The 24,327-nt window shown below is 41.8% G+C and overlaps 1 protein-coding gene across 2 annotated transcripts in view; it reads left to right on the top strand.

The window, feature by feature from the left end:
- Nucleotides 1-24,327, top strand: part of LOC126986929 (myophilin-like) — an 85,400-nt gene that overhangs the window by 29,692 nt on the left and 31,381 nt on the right. For both annotated transcript variants that reach the window (XM_050843448.1, XM_050843449.1), the window contains exons 2-4: nt 1,591-1,742; nt 16,513-16,579; nt 16,848-16,952. In XM_050843448.1, the coding sequence (XP_050699405.1) occupies nt 1,591-1,742; nt 16,513-16,579; nt 16,848-16,952 (324 nt within the window). The remainder of the gene's footprint in view (nt 1-1,590; nt 1,743-16,512; nt 16,580-16,847; nt 16,953-24,327) is intronic.

Below are 24,327 nucleotides of genomic sequence, written 5' to 3'. Positions count from 1 at the left end.
TACCAATACCGTCCAAATCCCATATGGAAGAGTTAACCAGCATCTTCACTCTTTCATCCCTCACGCTGGTAAACTCTGGAACAATCTTCCTTCATCTGTATTTCCTCCTGCCTACGACTTGAACTCTTTCAAGAGGAGGGTATCAGGACATCTCTCCTTTCGTATTTGACCTTGCTTTCGGCCACCTCTTTTGTTTCTTTTTAGGAGCAGCGAGTAGCGGGCTTTTTTTATTATTGTTTTCTTTTTCTTTGTGCCCTTGAGCTGCCTCCTTTGTTGTAAAAAAAACACACACACACACACACACACAAATCGGCGAATATCAAAGAAGGAACCTGATATCGAATTCTACCTCAGTTTCACACAGACGAGAGAGAGAGAGAGAGAGAGAGAGAGAGAGAGAGAGAGAGAGAGAGAGAGAGAGAGAGAGAGAGAGAGAGAGAGAGAGAGAGCAACGGAGGGAGGAACCAAGGGCAGGAAATGGCGTCTGATTATTGGACTTCCCCTTCTCTCTCACATTGGGAGAGAGAGAGAGAGAGAGAGAGAGAGAGAGAGAGAGAGAGAGAGAGAGAGAGAGAGAGAGAGAGAGAGAGAGAGAGAGAGAGAGAGAGAGAGAGAGAGAGAGAGAGAGAGAGAGAACACGTTTCAAGCAAATCGTGACCAATTAAACATAAAAAGAAAAGCTTCAAGGTTTTTTAAGGCTCAACAACCTTTTCTTTTTCATTATTTTATGCAAGCACAATTTTTCATCTTTTATTAATTACTCCTGACAGTGAGAGATTTTTCGGGTCTTGCCTCACCTGTGACTCGTGTTTTTTACCTGCAATTAACAGTAAAAAGTCACCTGAGAACTTGTATTTGTTCCTTGCCGTTCGAAGTGTGTGTAATTGTTTCTGTGATAAAAATTGGGTTCTTGTTTCAGTCGGTAAGTCTGTCTGTTGTTTTCTTTTCCTAGTTTGTACATTCACGTGTGTTGTAATTTCCATTTCCTTCGCCACTCCTTTCATATGGGGAATACGTACTGTTTTATTCTTTTCTTTGCCGTTCCTCTGTTCTTTTGTTTTCTGTTGTATCTGGGTTTTCTCTTCCTTCTTGTCTTCTTTTTCTCTTGTCCATGTTTTTTTTCTTTTTCTGATTCGTATTTTCTTGTTTTTTTTCTCTACTTCCTCTTTTTATCAGCTTTTGCTTCTTCCTATTCTTAGTTTCGTCATTTACTTTACCTGTTTATTCCTTCCTCTTATCTCCTTATCGCTATCCTCCTCCTGCTCCTCCTATCCCCTCACTGGCTGCAACGAACAACAGCCTTCTCCTCCTCCTCCTCCTCCACCCATTCCTTCTCCTCCTCCTCCTCTACCTCTTTGTAATCACCCCCTTCTCCTTCCCTTCCTCCTTTTCTCCTCTCTTCCTCCTGTACCCTTCCTCCACAACACAACCACCACCATCACTAACTCCTCTTCTTCTCCCTCCCCCTCTACCTCTTTGTAACCACCCCCATCTCCTCTTCCTCCTTTTCTCCTCTCTTCCTCCTGTATCCTTCCTCCACAACACAACCACCACCATCACTTAACTCCTCCTCTTCTCCCTCCCCCACAGAGTCAGGCAAAATTCGACCTCCACAGGGCAAGGGAGGCCGTCGACTGGGTGGAGGCTGTGACGGGCATGCCTCTGGAATGGCCGTCCTCCGAAGGGCTCATCGACCAGCTCGCCTTCGGTCATGCCCTTAAGGATGGCATTTCTCTGTGCACGTGAGTATCCTTCGTGGGAGCAGGAGTAGGACCAAGGATAGTATAAGAGTAGGACTAGGAGTAGGAGTAGTTGTAGTAGTAGTAGTAGTAGTAGTAGTAGTTGTTATGATGATTGTTGTTGTAGTAGTTGTGGTTGTTGATATTGTTTTACTGTTACTAATGTTGTTTTTTATGTGGTAGTAGTAGTAGTAGTAGTAGTAGTAGAAGGAGGAGGAGGAGGAGGAGGAGAGAGTAAGAGAGAGTAAGAGAGAGAGAGAGAGAGAGAGAGAGAGAGAGAGAGAGAGAGAGAGAGAGAGAGAGAGAGAGAGAGAGAGAGAGAGAAGGAAAAACCAAGGAAATGAAAGTCTAACCCGAGAACAAGATTATTGCCCGGTGACTTTGGCTTCCGGGGAGTTAAAAATAGAACAAGAAGAACAATATGAACAAGAACAAAAATAATAATAAGAACAATATGAACAAACCAACAGTACGAAGGAAAACAAAAATAAGAAAATGAATAAGAAGAACAATATGAACTAACCAACAATATGAACAAGAACAAAAATAACAATAAGAACAATATGAACAAACCAACAGTACGAAGGAAAACAAAAATAAGAAAATGTTTAAGAAGAACAATATGAACTAACCAACATATGAAGGAGAACAAAAATAAAGGAAATAAGAACAACATTATGGAAAACAGGAAGAAGAACAAAAACGAGAGCAGTATAAACTAACCAGCAATGAATAGACGAAAAAAAAAGCGAAAATGCAGTAAATCAAAATCACGAACGAGAAAATAAAGGAAGAAAAGAAAAGAGAAATCGTGGTGTATAAAAAAAAGGAAAAACGGAAAATTGAACGATGAAGACAAAATATATGAAAGAAATGAAAAAAAAGGAACAAGAACAAAAACGAGAACAATAGAAAATAACAACAATACAAACAGACGAAGTAGACGACGACAAATAATGAAAAGAAATTGAAAGAAGAAAAAAAAAGATGGAACAACCAAAAAAGGAAGCACACAAAATTGAAAAATAGGAAAAAAATAAAATAGATAAATAAAAGAACAGAGAACACGATTGAAAATGAGGCGTGAGGATGAACCTAATTAACTCTCATCGTGGGTCATGAGCTTAATCAGGTCATGAGATCAATTACGAACACTAATTATAGGGTTGTTAATAAAGGGAAGGGAAGATTAGGTGGGGGAAGAAGAGAAAGAGGAAGAAGAGGAGAGATGCAAAAAGGAAACTAGACCAGAGAGAGAGAGAGAGAGAGAGAGAGAGAGAGAGAGAGAGAGAGAGGGGGAAACGAACCAAGGGAAAGTGCTTGCATGAGGCAGTACATATGACAGAAAAGAGAGCAAGAAGAAGCAAAGGAAGCGAACCGAAGAGAAAGTAAGGAAGAGAAAGATAAAGAAGGAAAACTAAATAGACGTAAAAGAGAAACTTGGGTGCTAAAGAGACAAACAAGGCGTGAAAGCGAGAACGAAAGAACAAAGAGGTAAAAAAAAAGACCACTACCTTCTTGCTTGATGTTCACCTTCATTGGACAGGTAACAACGGCAACTAATTATGACCTGACCACACTTGCCTTTCACCTGGCCACCTATGTCATTACTCTTCTTGTTAGTTAGGTAGTTAGCGGCTTTCGTGATTGGTTCTTCGCTATATAGAGAAGTAAAAGCAATACCATTCATCTCGCTGCAACTGACAGGTAACGACAACTAATTAAGATCTCTACCCACCTGCCTCTCACCTGTTGATTATTTCGTTAGTGTGTTTGTTAGTTTGGTAGTTAGTGTCTTTATTAATTTGTTCTTCGTTACAAAGTGAATTAAAAGCAACGGTAATTTCGTCACACCTGCCCTTTACCTGTCATGCTAATTAGTTTGTTAGTACGTGTTTAGTTAGCTTTTAATTATGAGTAAGAAGGAAATAAGAAAAATGAAAGGGAAAGAAAAAAGGGACCAAAGGAAAGGAGGGAGGAAAGGGAGAAGAGGAATAAAAGCGAATTGGAAGAACGAGAGGAAAAGAAGAGAATGTAGAAAGGAAGGAAGGAAGGTGGAGGAGTGTAAAGGGTCTAGGGAGAATAGGTGTAAAGAGGGAAGGGTGCAAAGGAAAGGAGATGAAGGGTGAGAAGAAAAAGGTTAAAGGAATAGAAAGGGCGAACGGAAACGAAGAAAGGGAGGAAGGAAAGTATGAGAAAGTGAATAGGAAGGCTGGGAGGAAAAGAAGATAAGGAGGGAAGAAAGGAAAAGAACAGACGCAGAAAAGGGATACAAGAGTAGCGAGGAAAAGGACGAAATAAAAAGAAAAGAGGGACAAAGAAAAGGAAAGAAGGGATGAGGAAAAGAAAAAGGAGGAGGAAAGTAGAGCAAGACAGAACAGACGGAGAAAAGGGAAAATAAGAATAGGGAGGAAAAGGACGAAATAAAAAGAAAAGAGGGACAAAGAAAAGGAAGGAAGGGATGAAGAAAATGAAAGTGGAGGAGAAAAGGAGAGCAGACCAGAACAAAAGGAGAAAAGGGAAAATAAGAATAGGGAGGAAAAGGATGAAATAAAAAAGAAAAGAGGGATAAAGGAAAGGAAGAAAGGATGAAGAAAAGGAAAGGGAAGAGGAAAGGAGAGCAGACCAGAACAAAAGGAGAAAAGGGAAAATAAGAATAGGGAGGACGAGATAAGAGGGATAAAGGAGGAGGAGAAAGGAGCAGACCAGAACAAAAGGAGAAAAGGGAAAATAAGAATAGGGAGGACGAGATAAGAAAAGATGCACGAAGGAAAGGAAGAAAGGGATGAAGAAAAGGAAAGGGGGAGGAAAGGAGGGCAAGGCAGTGCAACCTGTTAGTGGTGGAGGGAGAGGGCGAGGGCAGGAGACTTGCACCGAGACCCTGCCAGGTGGAGAGAGAGAGAGAGAGAGAGAGAGAGAGAGAGAGAGAGAGAGAGAGAGAGAGAGAGAGAGAGAGAGAGAATGGGTGTGGATAGATAAACAGATGATGTGGATGGGTGGGTGCACGAAGATATAGACAGAGATAGATAAAGCTTAAAGAAAGAAAGAAATAGAGAAAAGTGAGTAATGAGTGAGAGTGAGAGAGTGAGTGATAGAAGAAAAGAGAAAGACAAGGTAAATATTAACACAGGAAAATAAAGAAAGAGAGAATGTATATATTAGAGTAACAGAAGAAGAGAGAGAGAGAGAGAGAGAGAGAGAGAGAGAGAGAGAGAGAGAGAGAGAGAGAGAGAGAGAGAGAGAGAGAGAGAGAGAGAGAGAGAGAGAGAGAGAAAGTAACAAATAGACGATAAATAATGATGGAAAGAAGAGAATAGAAGGAATGAGAGGAAGAGAAAAGATAAGAGATGAGTAATTATGAATCTTGAGGTAAAAGGGTAATTCATAAAGTTTAGATGACGGGAAGGAGAGAGACGGTAGGAGAGACAGAAGATAGGCACAGAAGATAGAGAATAGAAGATAGCAAGTAGAAGGTAAAAAGTAATAACGAAACGAGCTAAAAGGGAAATTAGTAAAGTTGCAATAGGAGGAAAATGATGAGAAACAGGCAAAAAAAACAAAAAAAAACAAGATGAAATAAGAAAAAATATTTAGTAAAAGAAGAGAGAAAGAGAGAAAGAAGATAAGTTGTAATAAAGAAACGAAGCAAAAGGGAAATTAGTGAAGTTGCAATAGGAGGAGAATGATGAAAAACAGACAAAAAAAATACACAGAAGATAAAATGAGGAAGAATATAATAAAAGAAGAGAGAAAGAAAGAAAGAAGATAAATATTAATAAAGAAACGAAGCAAAAGTAAAATTAGTAAAGATTTAATAAAAATGAATATATGGGAAAGGGAAAGTGATGGCTCTAGGGGAGAATACGAATGGGGAGAAGAGAGAATGTGAAGAGTGAGAGGGGGAGAAGAGGGGAATGGCCTGAAAGTGGAAGTGAGTGGGGAGAGAGAGAGAGGAGATGAAAAAGAAGATGGGGAGGGAGAGGGAATGGCAGGAGACTGTAATGGGAGAGAGCGAGGGAGTGAGAAAGGGTTCGAAAAATGGGGGTGAGGGGGAAGGAAGGGGAGAGGTGCGAGGGAGAGGGGAGAGGGAGGGGGTGAGGGGAGTGTTAAAACTGGTATGGGGATAAGTGAGAATTGTTGGTCAGATTGTGTTATCACCGGTTGCACACTCTCTCTCTCTCTCTCTCTCTCTCTCTCTCTCTATCCATACACCCCAAATACTTCTCTATCTATTCTTGCATCCTATCTATCTATATCTCTATCCACACCCCCCATCTACTTCTCTATCCACTCATCCACATCATCCATTTATATATCCACATTGTCTCTTGTCCATTCAACCATCATTCAATCCACCCAATACTTCGACTCCTCATCCTCACCATTCATCCATCCATCCACTCTTTACCACCTCCACACGCCCATCCCATCCACTATCTTATCTTACATTGACGCACTTGCTTGCAGGGAACCGATAAGAAAGGACGCAATATCACGGCTGATCACTTTTGCTTCCTATCGTGCTATCAGGAAGGGAAAGAGGGAGAGGAAGGGAAAGAGAGGAAGAGAGAGAACAGGTGTAGCAGGATGTATTATAATTGTGGCTTAAGTGAATAGTATATAAAAAAAGGTTGGGAAGAGAAAGAAGTAGTTTTGTCGATATTATTTTCTTGTTTCGTGATTATTATTGTCGTATAAGGAAGTGATATTGGTGATAGTAGGTACTTGTGGGTAGTAGTAGTAGTAGTAGTAGTAGTTGTGATAGTAGGTACTTGTTGGAAACGTAAATGCAGTAGTAGTAGAAATAGTAGTAGTAGTAGTAGTAGTAGGTATTGTTGAGTTTGCTACATTTGCCGTTGATGATAAGAAGGTCAGTCAATTGAGTCACACTTTATAATAATTTCCTTAACTTGATATAATGGCGAAATATTCATATACTAATCACGATCTTCACCGTATCAAGGAACAAGCAAACAGCAACTTCAATAACTGTCTCTTTAAACAATACGAGTTGACTGCTGACCGATCACAACCCTTCTCACGCCCCTCCCGCTCCATCCCTTCCCCTCCCCCTCCCTGACCTCCTTATCCAGCCCCGCACTCAGCATGTTGTCCAATCACGTCTGCTTCCTGTTACTCATCCAATTATGTTTCCTTCCGCGTGTGTTCCCCGAGTGGTGGTATTGTTAACCTTCGCATTCTCAGCCCTTCGGTTATGTTGATTAAAGTTGAAAGGAAAAAAGTGCAAGTATGAATGAGAGTATTAAACTTGAAAGGAAAAAAGTGTAAGTATGAATTAGCGTATTAAAGTTGAAAGGAAAAAAATGCAAGTATGAATTAGAGTATGAATTAAAGGAAAAAAATGAGGAAACGTTTGGAGTTCTATCAGTTTAATTAAGGAAGAATATTAAGTGTTTTGGAATATATAAGTAATGGGAAAAAGGAAATGTTCAAAAGTACATAAGTTACAAGGTAGAAAGGAAGTGTTTTGGAGTATGTACATTAATTAAAAAGAAAAACAAAATATTTAGGAGCACATAAGTTGAAGAGAAGAAAGGAAATGTTTAGAAGCACGTAAGTTAAAGGGAAAAAAAGGAAGCGTTTTGGAGCACATCAGTTAAAGGGAAGGAACGAAGTGGCTCAGAGTACATCAGTTAAAGGGAAGGAACGAAGTGGCTCAGAGTACATCAGTTAAAGGGAAGGAACGAAGTGGCTCAGAGTACATCAGTTAAAGGGAAGGAACGAAGTGGCTCAGAGTACATCAGTTAAAGGGAAGGAACGAAGTGGCTCGGAGTAAATCAGTTAAAGAGAAAAAAATGTGTTCTAGAGTGAAAAAGGAGCACATCTACACTAGTTACATTACTAATGAGGTAATGGAGGCAGGCATTTTGTTGTCAGCAAGAGGAAGAGTCGCCGGAACTTAAGCCGAAGAAGGCTAACACAAAAACAGGTGTCGCTTTACTCAACAAGAACACGCGGTCGGGAATGTAAACACGATGACGTCACGGCCACCACAGGCATGGCGGCGGGGCGACCTTTGAGTTTCTTCAGCCTAGTTTTTTGCCCGTTAATTACACCCCCTCGGCGAGGTTCCCAGCGTGGCACGGGACGCCAACCACACTTCCGCCGCCTGCATATCAATTTACGGCCAAAAACTTGTCGCAAATTGTCCCGTCGGTGTGGTGGAGGCGAGGTGGCGGCAGCGGGGTGCATGGAGTACAAGTCAAGAGGGCCAGTTTCACAGTTCGCCATGATGGGTTAGTAAGCTCCCAAACCAATACCAGAGCCTTGGAAATTTCCTTGTATAGTGTCTGGTGTTTATATTTAAGTTCACAAATTTGATGAAACTATACAGGAAAAGTCTTGTGTATTTAGGGTGGCATCGAAGACCTCACCATTTTGGATTGTATGGGATTCTATAGTTTGGTTCGGGTTGTTACGAAGACACTGTGTTGGACTGTGAAATCGGCTCAGAGGTACTTAGGCTGGTATTGTCAGATGCTCCCACCCATCACACACACTATTTTCAAAAGCCAAAAAGGAGTTCTAATGAGTGTTCTTTTAGGTTCACGGTACAGAAGAAGGCTCAGACTACCACCAGGGTCATAAAAGTACCCCTGGAAAGGCCCTAAACTCCCACGAAAGACTAGTAAATTACGTGTTCCTGGGCGCAGAAATGTTTAAAAATATGGCCCTTAATCTCAAAGGTATCAGCGGCTCAGTACGCCTGTTTGAAAAGCCCCGCGTAGAAGCTATTGGGATATTCATGGATTGCTTCGTGATGCTATTGACAGTTTTACACGGCTTCCGCATCTTGAAAGCGAAAAACACGCATACAAACCCGGTTAATCTTCTCTGTGGCCTTGCGAAATAGCCGTAATAGGAGCCCGATACGTTTAAGAATATGGACATACGGCTCTTATCCTCGGACGCTTCCTGCTCACAATAATATTTCGTAACTCCACATAGGTTTTTTTTTTCACATTCATGGCGTTTCGTCGGCTCATAAAACTACCCATGGAAATACCAACACAACCTCTACGAAAGCCGTGTTATATATGGATGTGTGAGCCCTAAAATGTTTGAGAATCTGAGCTTAAGAGTTGTGGTAGGAGGGCTTGTGACGCGCGGGAGTGACGCATCTCGCAAGGGGAGGAGAGGGAGGAAGAGCTAGGGGGAGCGAAACTGTATAGCCGAGATCGCCTTCGCCGGATGTTGTTTGAAGTGTATCCTCGCTGACGTGGCTGGGCTCTTCAAAGTACAGGTCGCGCTAGACTGTTCAATGCGTCACCACCTTTTTTTTTTTTAACAGTATAGAGGAAGCGGCTCAACGGCAAAAACAAAAACAAGCAAGCAAACAAAACCCGCTAGGCGCTGCTCCTGTGTAGAATATAGAATGAGAGGCCAAAAAGAGAGTCAGTTTTGGATGGAGAGGTGTTTCGATACTCCCATTTTGAAAGAGTGTGTTCTTGAGTCCCATATAACGCGAGGCACACAACGTTTAGTACTGTCAAGATGGAAAACGAAGAAGGGCAAGAAAGAGAGATGAGAGAGGAAAGGAATGGAAGGGAAAGGGAAAGCAAAGATAGAAAACAAGAAAGGGGCGACAGAAAAGAAGAAGAAATTAAGGGAAAGGAGTGGAAGGAAAAGAGAAAGTAGAGACAGAAGACCAGGTAGAGAAAGAAAGAAAGAAAGAAAGAAAGAAAGAAGAGAGAGAAAAGGAATGTAAGGGAAAGGGAAAGTAGAGATAGAAAACAAGAAAGAGGAGATAGAAAAGAGGAAGAAATGAAATGAAAGGAATGGAAGGAAAGGAGAAAGTAGAGATAGAAGACGAGGAAGAGAACGAAAGAGAGAAGAGAGAGGAAAGAAATGGAAGGGAAAGGGAAAGCAGAGATAGAAAACAAGAATGAGGAGACATAAAACAAGAAGGAAGGAAAGGAAAAGAGACAGTAGAGATAGAAGACGAGGAAGAGAAAGAAAGAAAGAAAGAAGAGAGGTAATGGGCGTGATGGCAACACCTAAAAACCCACCATCACAAAAATAGAACAGTGGTAAGAAATTTTGAAGAAGACTGCGCTAAGGTAACTGACTCCATTATGATTTCGACGCTAACCTTGCTGTCATTACGAGAAGCACAAAAGACCCTCATGTCATTTCTAAATTTCCGTGCATCACACCATGTAGCGTACTGTGCCGGCCCTGCTCTCTGCCGTACGTAGGACAATGTATTTATAGATATGTGGCTGCGTTGTGATAATGTTCGGTGTGTCAGAATACGTCCACGCAGTCACTTTGTATACATTTCTGGGTGCGTCATTACGTGTGCCTGCGGCCGTCCTCCTCAGCTGACAGCGACGCCCCGCCCACACCGCTTGACGTCACAGTCCCATACAAGGAAGCGAGGAAGAAGCAGCGGGTTGGTTACTATGTGATTACGAGGAAGCACCCGCAGCAGCCATAACAGCAGAGGATGGGTGTGTGTAAGGCAAAGATATATGAGGAACTAAGTGTGAAGCTATAGGAAACTTTGTGGCTACTCTGCGTGTGTTTGGTTATAAGAAGGATCGCGTACTGGTTTGAGGTGCATCACAAACAATAGACGATGGGGCGTATTAGGCAAAGATCTGAGAGAGTAAATGGAAGCCAGGAAGTTTTGCGGCCATTCAGTTTGGGTTTGATGACGTAAAAAACTTTGTGGCTACTCTGCGTGTGTTTGGTTATAAAAAGGATCGCGTACTGGTTTGAGGTGCATCACGAACAATAGACGATGGGGCGTTTAAGGCAAAGATCTGAGAGAGTGAATGTGAAGCCAGGAAATTTTGTGGCTATTCAGGTTGGGTTTGATGATGTAAAAGATCGCTTACTGGTTTGAGGTGGTGTATCATAGACCAACAATTGACGATGGGCAAGTTTATGGCAAAAAATTGAGGAAGTAAATGTGAATCAGAAAACTTTGAAGCTACTCTGTGTATTTGATTATAAAAAAAGATCGCGTACTGCTTTGAGGTGCATCATAGAACAACAATAGGCGACGGACACTTTTAGGGCAAAGATATAAGGGAGTAAATGTGAAACCAGGAAACTTAATGGCTATTCTGTGTATTTGATTATAAAAAAAGGATCGCGTAGTGGTTTGAGGTGCTTTACAGAGACGGTCTCATCTTTTTTTTTATTACAACAAAGGAAACAGCTCAAGGGCGCAAAAAAAGGAAACAATAATAAAAAAAAGCCCGCTACTCGCTGCTCCTAAAAAAAAAGAATCAAAAGAGGTGGCCGAAAGAGAGGTCAATTTCGGGAGGAGAGTGAGTCAGTTGATTGTTTGGTTATTTACTTCACTAAATAGTCGATTAGTTACTTAGTTATTTGTTCAGTTATTGATCATACAAATGGGCAGCAGTGGTAGATACAAAAATAAAAGGAAACATTTGAAAAGATAGAAACGCAATATATAAATCCTTTGATGGACCAACAGTCGTACCATAGAACATAGTGGGAAAAAAATAACATCTACTGAAGGGCGCAAACTATAAATTGCATGCAGGAAATGAGGAAAGAAATCAGAGAAGGTGAAGAAGGAAGGAAGGAAAAGGATTGGAAGGGGAAACGTAACTAGAAATAAAGACGAGGAAGAAGAAAAGGAAGATAGAAAAGGTACGAGTAAACACAAACACAGAGGAAGGAAGTAAGCAAAAGGATTGGAAGGGGAAAAGAAACTAGAAACAGAAGAAAAGGAAGATAGAAAAAGGTACAGTAGAGGAGTAAACACAAACACAGAGGAAGAAAGTAAGGAAAAGGATTGGAAAGGGAAAAGAAAATATAAATAAAGACGATGAAGAAGCAAAGGAAGATAGAAAAAAAGTGCAGTGTTGGAGTAAACTCAAACACAAACAGAGGACAGGAAATAACACAAGCTACACGTCCAGAACCGGTTTCTAGAGAAGGCGACGCGCATAGCAAAGGAAAACAAGACAGAGAACGAAGAGTCAGGTAAAAAAACATCGAACATCAGAGCCAAGAAAATCGTACCTTGAGGTCTTACTGCTTTAGGAAATAATTATCACACGATCAAGAAGTAGATGAGGCTGCATGATAGAGTTTAGGACGAGAATCAAGTGCTGCAATGACTGGTGTGTTAGACAAGGAAATCAGATATACATAAAAAAATGATATATAGAACCACACGAATATGATAAGGAAGGCAGATGAAGAAACTAAAAGAATACGAAGAGAAAAGTAGAAATGAGGTAAGAATTGAGTGTTGGACTAGTATGATGAAGCATTAAAGAAGAGCCAGACGAAGAAACAAAAAAAAGAAGCAGAAAAGGTAGCAATGAGAGGAGAATCGAGTGTCGCGACTAGAACGTTAAACCATGAAATCAAACCCCACATAAAAAAATATAAAGAACCAAAAGAAATTAATTGAGACAGACGAAAAAAAAACTAGAAAAAAGAAGAAAATACAAGTAATGAGATGAGATTTAGTGAAACAACCACCAGTATATCAAACCACGAAATCACACAAACACACAAATAAAGAGAACAGAAAGAACCAAACGAGTATGATAAAGAGACAGAAGAAGAAAGGAAAAGAATAAAAGAATAAGTAGAAAATAAGTAATGAGACCAGAATTATGTGTAGCAACGACGACTTGTCACACCATGAAAGCAGAGAAGCAAAAAAAAGAGAACATAAAGAACCAAGTGAATGTGATAAAGAGACAGACGAAGAAACGAGAATAAGAAAAAAGAATATTAAGACCAGAATGAAGAGAAGCGACGACCAGTGTATCAGAGTGTGAAAGCGGACACACTAGCAGTAAAAAGAAGATAAAGAAAAAACAAAACAAGAATCCGAGAGAGAAGAGACAGGAAGAGAAACGATAAAAAGTAAGAAAATGAGAGAATATGAATCTGACACCAGAATAAACTGTAGCGAGAGAGAGAGAGAGAGAGAGAGAGAGAGAGAGAGAGAGAGAGAGAGAGAGAAACGTAATGGAGAGAAAAAACAAACGAGAGAGAAAATAACAAAAAAAAGTCTGGAGGAAAAATAAAGATAGAAAAACGACGAAAAAAGGAGAGAATATAAAAAAACCCCATGAATTACAGAAACACGAGGATGAGAGACGCAACGAGGAACTTCAAAATAAAGAAAATAACGTAAAAAATACATTCACGCCAAGAGATAAACAAGCGAAAAATAACACGAATACGAGAAAGAGATGAGAGAACAAACGTAAAAATAGGAAATGAGGAAAAAGGGAAACACGCCAAAACATGATAAAGAATTAGACCAACCCGAGAAAGAGGAGAAAAATGGAGACACACATAAAAAAAGAAAACAATAACAATGAAAAAATCAACGGAAAGAACAACAATAAAAAGAAAAAAACAACTTGAGGAATAACACCAACACGAGAAAAAGGAGTCGAGAAAAAGAAACGTAAAAATAGAAGGAAATAGAAGCATAAAATCGTTCCCCGGAGCTGCCTGCCGCACGCATACCATAACCTAAGCAGCACCCCGCGTCACCTTACCTTGCCGGCGCTGCACAGGTGGGGCTAAAAAGCTGCTCCAGTGCATTACATCAGCCGAACAGGTGCTTATTAATGCCCCTCTCCACCCCTCTCCTCCTCCACCTCCTCCTCTTGCTCTTCATCCTCCTCCTCGTCCACCTACTGCTGATACATGTTATACTACTACTACTACTACTACTACTACTACTACTACTGTTCTTTGTGTTCTTGTTATTTTTCTTTCTTCCCTTCTTTCTTCTTCTTCTTCTTCTTCTTCTTCTTCTCTTCCTCCTCTTACTATACTGTTATGTGGTTCACCGTTCTCGTGGTTCCTGTGGTGGCTAAGATTTCTGTTGTTTATGGTTATGCAGGTTAGATTCTCTCTCTCTCTCTCTCTCTCTCTCTCTCTCTCTCTCTCTCTCTCTCTCTCTCTCTCTGTACCCTCCTCTTCATCCCTCGACCCTTCTCTCCCTTTCCTATCTTCCTCTTCCTATCTTCCTCCCATCTTCGTCCTCCTCCTATTTTCTTCCTCCTCTTGTACCTTTCTCTTCATCCACTGATTCTTCTGTTCTCCTATCTTCTTCCTCCTTCTATCTTCCTCCTCCTCCTCTTGTACCCTTCTCTTCCTCCCTCGACCATTTTCTCCTCCCCTATCTTCTTCCTCCTTTTCCTCTTGTACAATTCTCTTCATTCCCCGGTTCACCTCTGCCTCTTCTATCTTCCTCCTCATCCCATCTTCCTCCTCCTCCTCCTCTTTATCTTTCCCTCCTTATCATTGGCTATTCTTTATTTCATCCCATCAACCTCTTGCTATCTCTGGTCTCATTTAATCTCTCTCTCTCTCTCTTTATCTCTTTATCTCTTTGTCTTATCTCTGGATGCTCTTCTCATTTCCTTCATTGCCGCTTCTTATCTTTCTGTTATTTCTTCTTCTTCTTGTTCTTCTTCTTCTTCTTCTTGTGGACTCTATTTCTTGTATCCTTTTTTTAATTTGCTGATACGTCCTTTCTATTGTTCGAGAGAGAGAGAGAGAGAGAGAGAGAGAGAGAGAGAGAGAGAGAGAGAGAGAGAGAGAGAGAGAGAGAGAGAGAGAGAGAGAGAGAGAGAGAATGCAAACAAGCAATTTGATTAGAACTTTGAAGACGAGAAGAAACCTGGACCAACTTTTAAACAAGCAAGGAAGTAGACCAGGAGGAGGAGGAGGAGGAGGAGGAGGAGGAGGAAGAGGAGGAGATGAGGGAATGGGGGCGTAGGCGTAAGAAAAAGGCTATGAAGGAAGGAAGAGGAAAGCAAAAAGAAAAAAAAAAAAAAAAAAAAAGACAGAAAAGTTAAGGAAGAAGCACAGGGAACAAAAAGAGGTAAAAGTGAAGAAGAATAACATAAACACAAGAGGAAGAAAGAGGAAAGTGAAGGAGGAAGAAAGAACCAAAAACAGTAGGAGGAAAGAGGGAGGTAAAAGAGGAATCAAGAGGAGGAAACGGAGGAAAGCAAATGAGGAAAAGAAAGGAAGAGAAATATGAAGCAGGACGGATGAGATAATGAATTGAAGATGACCAAAGAGGAAGAATTGGGTAAGATAAGAAAGAGGAAGATAAAGGAGTAGAGAAGATGAGTTAAGGAAGGAAGATGAGGCAAATGAGGAAGACACGAAGATTGGAGGAAAGAGGAAGAGAGGGAGGGAGAGAGAGTGTGCGGGAGGGGAGAGAAGATGGTTAAATAGAAGTGGGAGTGGGGGGAGGAATAAACCGCGTAGAGAGAGAGAGAGAGAGAGAGAGAGAGAGAGAGAGAGAGAGAGAGAGAGAGAGAGAGAGGTTTATGGGCGTGAAGGTATGAAGTCACGCCCACCCACAAAGGAGCTTCCGGGGTGGTGGAAGGAAGAAGAGGATGAGGAAGAGGAAGAGGAGGAGGAGGAGCAGGAGGAGGAGGAGGAGGAGGAGGAGGAAAAAAAGTTAGTGTATCGATTTTTCGTTATTTATATCATTTAGTGCATGTTCAAGGACACGAGAGAGAGAGAGAGAGAGAGAGAGAGGTTACTAAAAAGAGCAACACCTCCACTTCCTCTTTCTTACTCTCGTTTTTTGTAAGTCAGGTAATTTTCCGGTGAAGTTATTGGAACGTCATTAAAATTTTCACACGCGGATCTTCACACGACACTGAATTTTCTATGTAACTCTTTCATATCAGATAAGCAACTTGTATCGCTGCATGAGTAAGAGTACAGCGGAAAAATCATAAGAGACACAGGGTATTTATCAGTAACAATATATAGGTCACACACACGGGTAGCAGCGACGGGCCAAATTTGAGGCGTTACCGTGTAGCAGCGACGGGGCAAATTTGTGGCTTTACCGTGTACCAGCGACGGCCCAAATTTGTGGCTTTACCGTGTAACAGCGACGGGCCAAATTTGTGGCTTTACCGTTTAGCAGCGACGGGCCAAATTTGTGGCTTTACCGTGTACCAGCGACATGGGCCAAATTTGTGGCTTTACCGTGTAGTAGCGACGGGCCAAATTTGTGTCTTTACCGTGTAGCAGCGACGAGTCAAATTTGTGCCTTAACCGTGTAGCAGCAACGGGCCAATTTGTGCCATGATATAAACCCCCCAAAATAGATGATGCATAAACCGATCACAAATGCGTTGATATATATAATGAAATGGTGTGCGTGAGTGATGATTTTTTCTCATTATTCTCGCTTAGAGGGACCTTTAAGAAACATGATCCCCGCTGGTACAAGGTTAAAGGCAACTGAATTTCCTATGTAACTCTTGCCTTGTAAACTAAAATCTGAATCTTTATGCAGCATGCCACATTAAAGATTCATGAATGCTCTGCCTGATTTTGAATTCGTGTAAGTTACTAATGCTTTTTTTTTAGTTTTTTAATGTCACTGTTCATTTTTATTCACTTTATGATCGCTCTACTTTAGTTTTGTAAGTGTTGATTTGTCTTTCTGTGAGGTACTCTTGGTTTATTCTATTTTTGCATGTTACGATTCTTCCTGATGTAAGTTACTACTGCTATGTTTTAGTCCTCTAAGTTACGATTTCTCTATTTGTTACTATTGCTATTTTTTCGTTATGTAAGCTTGTTCCTTTCCTTGTACGTTGCTATTGCTATATTTTAGGTTACTCTTTCTTTTTATGTTCACGTGTATCTCTATATTTACACATCCTAAGTACATTGTAACCTGCCATTGAGAACAGTATAATTGCGGAATCCCTTGCTAACTCTTCCTTCTCTTCTGCGTCTAATGCAGGCTCCTGAACCACCTGCAGCCCGGCACCATCAAGAGGATCAACACCATGAAGGCGCCGTTCAAACAGGTAGGCCGTGAGTGTGTGTGTGGGGGGGGGGGGGGGGGGTGGGGCGGGGGGTCGTGTGGTGGCCAATTCGTACGCACCATTCTGCATCAGGAAACAAAAATATCTTGGGAAAATAGAGATTAGTATGATAATGAACTATATTCCAACTAAAGATTTTTATACTATTATTAATACTTATTATTGTTGTTGTTATTGATATCATTATTATCACTTCTCTTCCTCCTTTTCCCCTCTTCCGTCTCCTAATGCCTCGTCTCCCCGCCGCCAGAGGGAGAACGTGGAGATGTTCCTGAAGGGATGCGAGTCTTACGGCCTCAAGAGCCAGGACCTCTTCCAGGTGAACGACCTCTACGAGAACAGAAACCTCTACATGGTGAGTACAGACGTTAACACCTGAAGCTTACGTCCTTACCTTTCTGGGGCCTTCATCTGGCTTACTTCATCTGTTCTGGCGCCTTCACATTATTATTTTTTTTTTATATATTTTTTACGTCTATGCCAATGGCGCCGGTAGGCTTGCTTGAGGGGCCTGGATGGTGTTCGACCCCAGCCCGTCATGGCGCAGGCAAGTGTTTATAGTGGCGCCATCTTCTATTTACCTGTGCCCTGATTTATGTTTGTTTTACGACGTGGCCTATACTTGTTTCCCCTTGTGTCTCGATGTTTTGTTTTGTTCTTTTCGTTCTTGTCGTGCGAGATTTTTTCTTCTTACACGAACTTTTTTTGTATTTATTATTTCTTTCTTGTAGTGCGAGTACGTTCTTTTTTTTTTTATCCCCCATATTGTTCCTGCACTTCCCTTCCCTTAGATATACCTCGGTACCTCTCTACTTCAGACTCCTCTCATTGCATTCTCCTTCCTCTTGTTTTTATTTATTTATTTATTTAATTTTTTACAGCAAAGGAGACAGTTCAAGGGCGTAAAGAAAAATATAAAAAAAAATACAGCCAAAGAGACAGTTTTTGCTTTCATTCACCTCCCTCTTCGCTCTAATTCTCCTTTCATCGACTCTGTGAATGTTTACTTCTAGTCTGCTAGCACTGATTTCCTAGTAGGCACTCCTCTCTACTCTCTCCCTAAACTCCCCTAACCACACCCTCCTCCCTTCTTCCTGTTTCTATAATCTCCATTGGCCCTTTCATCTTCCCTTTCTCTTGTTCTCCTTTTGTCGACTCTGTGAATGTTTACTTCTAGTCTGCTTGCTCTGATTTCCTAGTAGGCACTCCTCTCTACTCTCTCCCTAAACTCCCCTAACCATACCCTCCTCCCTTCTTCCTGTTTCTGTAATCTCCACTGGCCCTCTCATCTTCCCTTTCTCTTCTTCTAGTGTTACCTGTACCCTCCTTCCTTGTCGTCATATCTCGATGCCACTCCTATCTTCTTCCTGTCCTTCTTTTTCTACTGGTCTTCCCACCTTCTCTCTCTCCTCGTCTTACCTACACTCCATATCTCAATACCAATACCAGCCAATCTCAATACCACCCCTACCAATACCCTCTTGCCATCTTCCTATCCCCCTCTTTCCATTTGCCTATACTTACCTCCTTCCTCTCCTAGTCTTACCTACACCCTCCTTCCCCTCCTTGGCATATCTCCCTATACCACTCTTATCCATTTTCTCTTGTTTTCCTCCTTTCTCCATATCTCTGTTTGCTCACTCCCTTATCCTTCTTTTCCTAGGCTTACCTATACCCCTCCTCCCCATCCTTCCCTACTTGCCATATCTCCTTACCCAGCCTATACCCATACCCTCCTGTTTTCTTCCTGTCTTCATATCTCCACTGCCTACTCGTCTTCCCTTCCCCTAACCAGACGCAGACTCACCCATCTTCCGCGGTCACCTGTCAGGGCTGTTCACACGCCTCCTTCTCTTCCTTTCCCGACTTGTTTTGGCTTTTTTTTTTATGTTTTTTGGGGTTTACTCGAGGGGTGAAAGGTAGCTAAGTTATGGTTCCTTCTAGTACATCTATCACATCTTCCAGCTTCTTCTTTTTTCCTGTTCATTTTGTTCATCTTCATTTTTTTGTTTGTTTTTGTTTATTTTCTTATTTTTCTGTTTTTTCCTTTCTTGTTTTTCTTCTGTCTTACATTTTCCACTGTTCTTTTTCTTCTTCATTTTCATTTTCTCTTCATTTTCTTTTTTTCTTTTTCATTTTCGTTTTCTTTCTCGTTTTCTCTTTGTTCTTGTTGTTCTTGTTCTTAATCTTACTCTTTTTTGTTTTTGTTCTTTCACTTCTGTTTATTTTCGTGTTTTTTTTTTCTTTCTGGTTTCCACATTTCTACGCTTATTTATTTTCTATTTCTCTTTATTTCTACGATTTCTAAATAGCTCTGCGGTTATTTATTCGCCTAAAAAGTTTAAAAGACTCGACCCTTCACCATATTCTTCCTTCCATTGTTTTCATCGCCGGTGGAATCTAATACTTTTCCTTCTTTTTTTTTTAGTTGATTGTATCCCCTCCATATGCGTGTCACTTTACCTTTTTCAATGCCATTACTGCGCTCCTGATGCCCCGCCCTTACCCTACGTCCCCAGTCCCTCCACTTGGCTCCCTTTCTCTCCACCAATCTCCCCTCCCTTCTTTCCCCCTTCTCTTCGTCCTTTCTTCCTTCCTTTCACCCATTCTCTCTTCCTTTCCTCCTTCTCCCCTCCTTTCGTCTCCCTTCCCTCATGTCTCTCCTTTTATCCTTCCTTCCTTCCCTCTTTCATTCTTCCAATTCCTTAAAACATGCGTCCTCTCTCCCTCCCTCTCTCCCTCCCTCACCTTTCACCCCTCACGTATCTCCTCTCCCACCTATTACGTCTTCCTATCCCCTTCCCTCTTTCTCTCCCCTTACCTCCCTCCCTTCCGCCTTTCTCCCCTCGTTTCCCATCTCTTACATATCCCCATCTCACCTCCCTCTCTCCTTCCCATCCTGCTTCTCTGTTTCGCTTCCCATCTCTCCCTTTTCCCCTCCCATCCTTCCTCTCCTGCCCTCGTCTTTCACTTTTTCCCTCCTCCCTTCTTTGCTTCCCACCTCTCCCATCTTTCCTCCCTTCTATCTTCCCTTCCTTCGCCTTCCACCTTTCCCATAACCCCTTCCCTCCATCCTCCCTCCTTCACTCCCTGCCTCTCCCATCACCCCTCCCATCTCCCCTTCTCACGGCTTCCTCCTCTTCCATACCCCTTCCCCTCCCTCCTCCCTTCTTCCCCATTAACATGAAACCACCCGCTGCAGGTCTGGTCTCTACTCTAAATACAACTTTTCTCTGAACATGAAAGAGTGGTTTGCAGGATAAAGGTCGGCAGGATTTCCTTTGATTGTGAAATGCGAGCCAGACAGCGATGGGTGTGTTTATTTGTTCGGATAATTGAACTCTTTATCAACTAGTTTCGTGGCGACTAGCTCAGCGTTGCAAAATACTAGTAATGCGAGTCTTATCTGAGAGTTTTCCTGTGTAGCGAATAAGTTGATCTATGTGTTAAGCTGTTGCATGTCTTTATATTTTTGCTTTCTGAAATGTTGAGGTCTTGGTCTTTGAAGTAATGCTTTTGATGTACTGTAATTGTGAAAGGTTGTGAATCCAAGGGTATCTGATATTAGTTTTTGCCTTCATACAGCGTTTCCTCTTTGTAAGTGTCCTTGTCAGTGTGATTTCGACAGTGGCAATGTTTCCAGCGTTTCCTTACGACCTTAAGTAAATATTTGGCAATGACTTTTAAGATAATGCTTGCACGATGGTTCCAAGTGTAGCCGGGTTCTTTAGTTTTCCTTTCAAGTAGCGTTTTCCCTTCACCAGTACCCTCACAGCTGTACTTTCGTCTGGCAATGTTTCCGTCGTTTCTCACGTTCCCGAGTCAAAAGATGGTAATGGCCTTTAGGATAATATGTACACAGGGTTTGGGTTTCGAGCCGCGAGTCAGGTTGCAGACGAGCAGGCGCCGAGGTGTTTATAGCAAGCCAGCAGCCCTGCCCTCCCTCCATCGCCCTGTCCTCCCTGCCTCGCCCTGTCCTGCTCTGTCCTCCCTGACCGCCCACACCTTCCCCTCACGCCTCCCTGACTGCCTTATCCTCACCCTGACTCCACGTAACACCCTTTCATCTCTCTAACTTAGCTTTATTTAGCATATTGTATTTGTCCTGTTTTTTTTTTTTTTTAGAGCAAAAGAGACAGCTCAAGGGCACAAAAAAAGGAAACAATAATAAAAAAAAGCCGGCTACTCGCTGCTCCTAAAAAAAAAAAGAATCAAAAGAGGTGGCCGAAAGAGAGGTCAATTTCGGGAGGGTTCCTTATAATGTTACCCTTCCATACTCTCACCACTCAACCACTCCCTTACCTTCCCCTCACGCCTCCCTGACTGCCTCGTTCTCACCCTGTCTTCATGTGAATCTCCCTAACCTCCTTGACACTCATTCTCTTCTTGTATGTGTTTTGTTATCGCTCCATATTCTCCCTTATTGCACAAACTACTCCCTTATCTCTCCCTCACACCTCCCAGCTTCCCCTCCTTCTCCCTGGCTACGTGAATCTCCCTTATCTGGAATCTCATCAAGCATCATCAGCTGTTTCTTTTACTCTCCCTTCCTTTATCTGTTTCTCTTCGTCTCCCTTCCTCACCCCTTCACACGTCCTTATCCATCTCTCATTCTCCCTGACGCCCTCTAAACCTCCCTCGTCTCCCTGACCCTCATCTTTATACATTATCTTTTGTATGTGCTTTTTTTGTTTCTTTTTTTCGTGTCTGGCCTATTCTCCGCCCCCCCTCCCCCAGTCCTTTCTCTTTCCTTCGACTCCTTACTTGGGCCGTCTCCATACCTGTCTGGACTCCCTCGGCCCTTTAACTATTCAAGGGGTCCACACCTGACTGCCCCGCTCCCCTCTCGCCCCTCACCCCTCTCCTGTCTCTCCCCTCCTCCGTCTCCCCTCTCCCTTCCTCCCCCTTCCCCCCTCTCCTTTCCTATCTCTATATAAATAACCTCTAATTGCTTTTATCTTACCCCCTTGTTTTTGGTTCCTAGTTCTGTTATTTCTCTTTTTTTATCTTTCATTATACCGCACACTCATTCTCTCTCTTATTCTACTTATCATTAAATTTCTCTCATAATATCCGTCCTCAGCTTTCCCTTCACTTTTCTCTCCTTTTTATTTCTTTCCGTTTCTTTTTTTCTTCCTTTTTCCTTTCCTTCTCTTCCCTTCATCACCTTCCCTTTCTTTCCTCTTTATCGCCTTTCCTTCCCTTCCCTTCCACATTTTTTTTATCATTAACTTTTTTCTTTCTTGTATTATTTCGTTCATTCTTTTTCTTTCTTTGTCCTCCTTATTGTGTTTGATTTTCGTTATTTTTTTCTATTCTTTTCTTCTTTTTTTCTCTTTCGTCATATTACTTCTAACACAGCCACAAAAATCAATTAACTACGAAACGAGCGTGGCTTTGAGATAACATGTTCGTCCCGGCACTGAGAATACAGAGAGTGAATTAAGTTGACAAGTGAAAGATGGCAGCTCGTTGGGAAGTCATACGTAAGTTAATATTTATACAAGCAACGCTGCTCCCCAAGTGTTGCAAGTGCGTGTGTGTATACATCTGTGTGTGTGTGTGTGTGTGTGTGTGTGTGTGTGTGTGTGTGTTCCATCAGAGTGTGGCAGGTGTGAGTAACAGCTGTGTGTGTGTGTGTGTGTGTGTGTGTGTGTGTGTGTGTGAGTGCACATATGTGTCGAAAACTGAAATATGCTGGTATCTTTTACGCTTCTCTCTCTCTCTCTCTCTCTCTCTCTCTCTCTCTCTCTCTTACTTTCTCATCCGCATCTTTTTTTGTTTTATTTCTAACTTAATTCTTACACTAGGAGGCGGAGGAGGAGGAGGAGGAGGAGGAGGAGAGAATGAAAAAGAAAAAAACAGGTGGAGGAGAAAAAGGAGAGAACTAGAACAAGACTAAGAACAAGAACAAGAAGGAGGAGGAGGAGGAGGAGGAGGAGGATTTGGTAAGGAGGAGGAAGAGAGGAGGTGAGAGGCAGAAATGTAGGTCAGGGTGAAGAAACACTAACAAACAAGGAACACAAATGGGGAGAGAGAAAGAGAGAGAGGGGGAGAAAGAGGGAGAGAGGGAGGGAGAAAGAGGGGGAGAGAGGGGGAGAAAGAGGGAGAGAGAGGGGGAGAAAGGGGGAGAGAGGGGGAGAGGGAGGGAGAAAAAGGGAGAAAGAGGGAGAGAGGGAGGGAGAAAGACTCACACACTATTGGAAGGAATGAGAAGCCGAAATCATGATGCATAAAATGAGCTTTCTGAAGACTGGCTAATGATGTTTGAACGGTTCACTTAGGAAAGAGAAATGAAAAAAAGATAGACAAACCAATTAATCACGAAGAATTTAAAAAGCCACCATCACCATTTCTTGGGGTTTAAATTCCTTGGGGTTCAATTTCCTTGGGGGTTTAAATTCCTTGGGGTTTAAATTCCTTGGGATTTAAACTCGTTGGGGTTCAAATTCCCTGTGGTTTAAATTCGTTTGGGGTTTAATTACCAGCAGCCCTTTTATTACGTCTGTCAGTAGGTGAAGGAGAAGGAATTAATAGGCAGGTGTGTGTAGGTATTGTGGGAATGGACAGGTAAATATGGTTTGTTTGTGTGTTCATGAGTTTGTGCTTGCTTTGCCTATATTTCAAGTCTTTTCTCTCTTTTTCTTATTTTTTTTTTGTGTTATCTGTATTTATCTGTCCACCTGTCTGTTTGTCTGTCTGTGTCTGTCTTTCTTTTCCTTATTTATCTCTGTTTGTATCTGTTTCTTTCCATCTTCCTTTTTTCTAGTTCTTTTTGTGCTTTTTCGTTTCCTTTTATTTATTTTTCTATCAATCTTTTTCATTTTTTTCATTCATTCATTTTCTTTTTCCTTCTCTCTTACTTTTTCTTTATCTTTCTTTCTTTCTTTAATATCAGGGAAAAAAAAGCTCCTCTGGAAAACAAAGCTGATGTATAAGAAGCAAATCGTAAAATATAAAGATTGATAAGTGACCTTCATTCTAACATCTGATCATTTTTATACTCCAACTCTATATTCCCGGGTAGTTCTCTTTCCTGATATGCGTACCAATAGGACCAGTGCGTACGAATTGGTGAACAAGACTTAAAGGTAACACAGATAGAGAGGTGAGGAGCCCTTCATCTTGTGGGTTAGTGAGGGAGCGGACCCTTAAGTGGCTCTTTGGACAGCTTGTTGTTTTTAGCGAGATCATTGTTTGCGTGAATCCAATTTAGCGTTTGGCCTACCAGGTAATGCTACACCTGAGCAAACACGTCCTGTCCTTCTGTGCTCATCATCGTCATCAGCTTTTATTAGTTCACTGCAAGACACGGGATTTTGCAACGTCATACTTTTGGTTGTAAGAGAGCCGGGTAGGACACGTAGCAATGGGTTTAAGCTTGATAAATTCATATTCAACAAGGACATAGGCAAGAGTTGGTTCATCAGTAGAGTGGTAGAGAAGTGGAACAGGCTTTGTAGTCATGTTGTGAGTGCCAACACGATAGATACATTCAAGAAGTCAAATAAATTCATGGATGGTGAGGTTAGGTGGGGTTAGGTTTACTGGAGTTTCCTTGTATAAGTCTACCGGCCTCTTGCAGGCTCCCTACGTTTTCAAGTTCTTATGTTTTCTGTCTGATGTTGGTGTACTCCATCATGCTTCAGTAGATGTTCTGTTTTCTGTTCTCGGTCTGATTCTCCCTCTTCCTTGACCTAAACAGATTATGGGTTTCCACTCTGGTGCTT

The sequence above is a fragment of the Eriocheir sinensis genome, chromosome 63, assembly GCF_024679095.1.
Source record: "Eriocheir sinensis breed Jianghai 21 chromosome 63, ASM2467909v1, whole genome shotgun sequence".
Lineage (NCBI taxonomy): Eukaryota > Metazoa > Arthropoda > Malacostraca > Decapoda > Varunidae > Eriocheir > Eriocheir sinensis.
The sequence above is the reverse complement of the archived record's forward strand: the minus strand, read 5'-3'. Positions and strand labels throughout refer to the sequence as shown.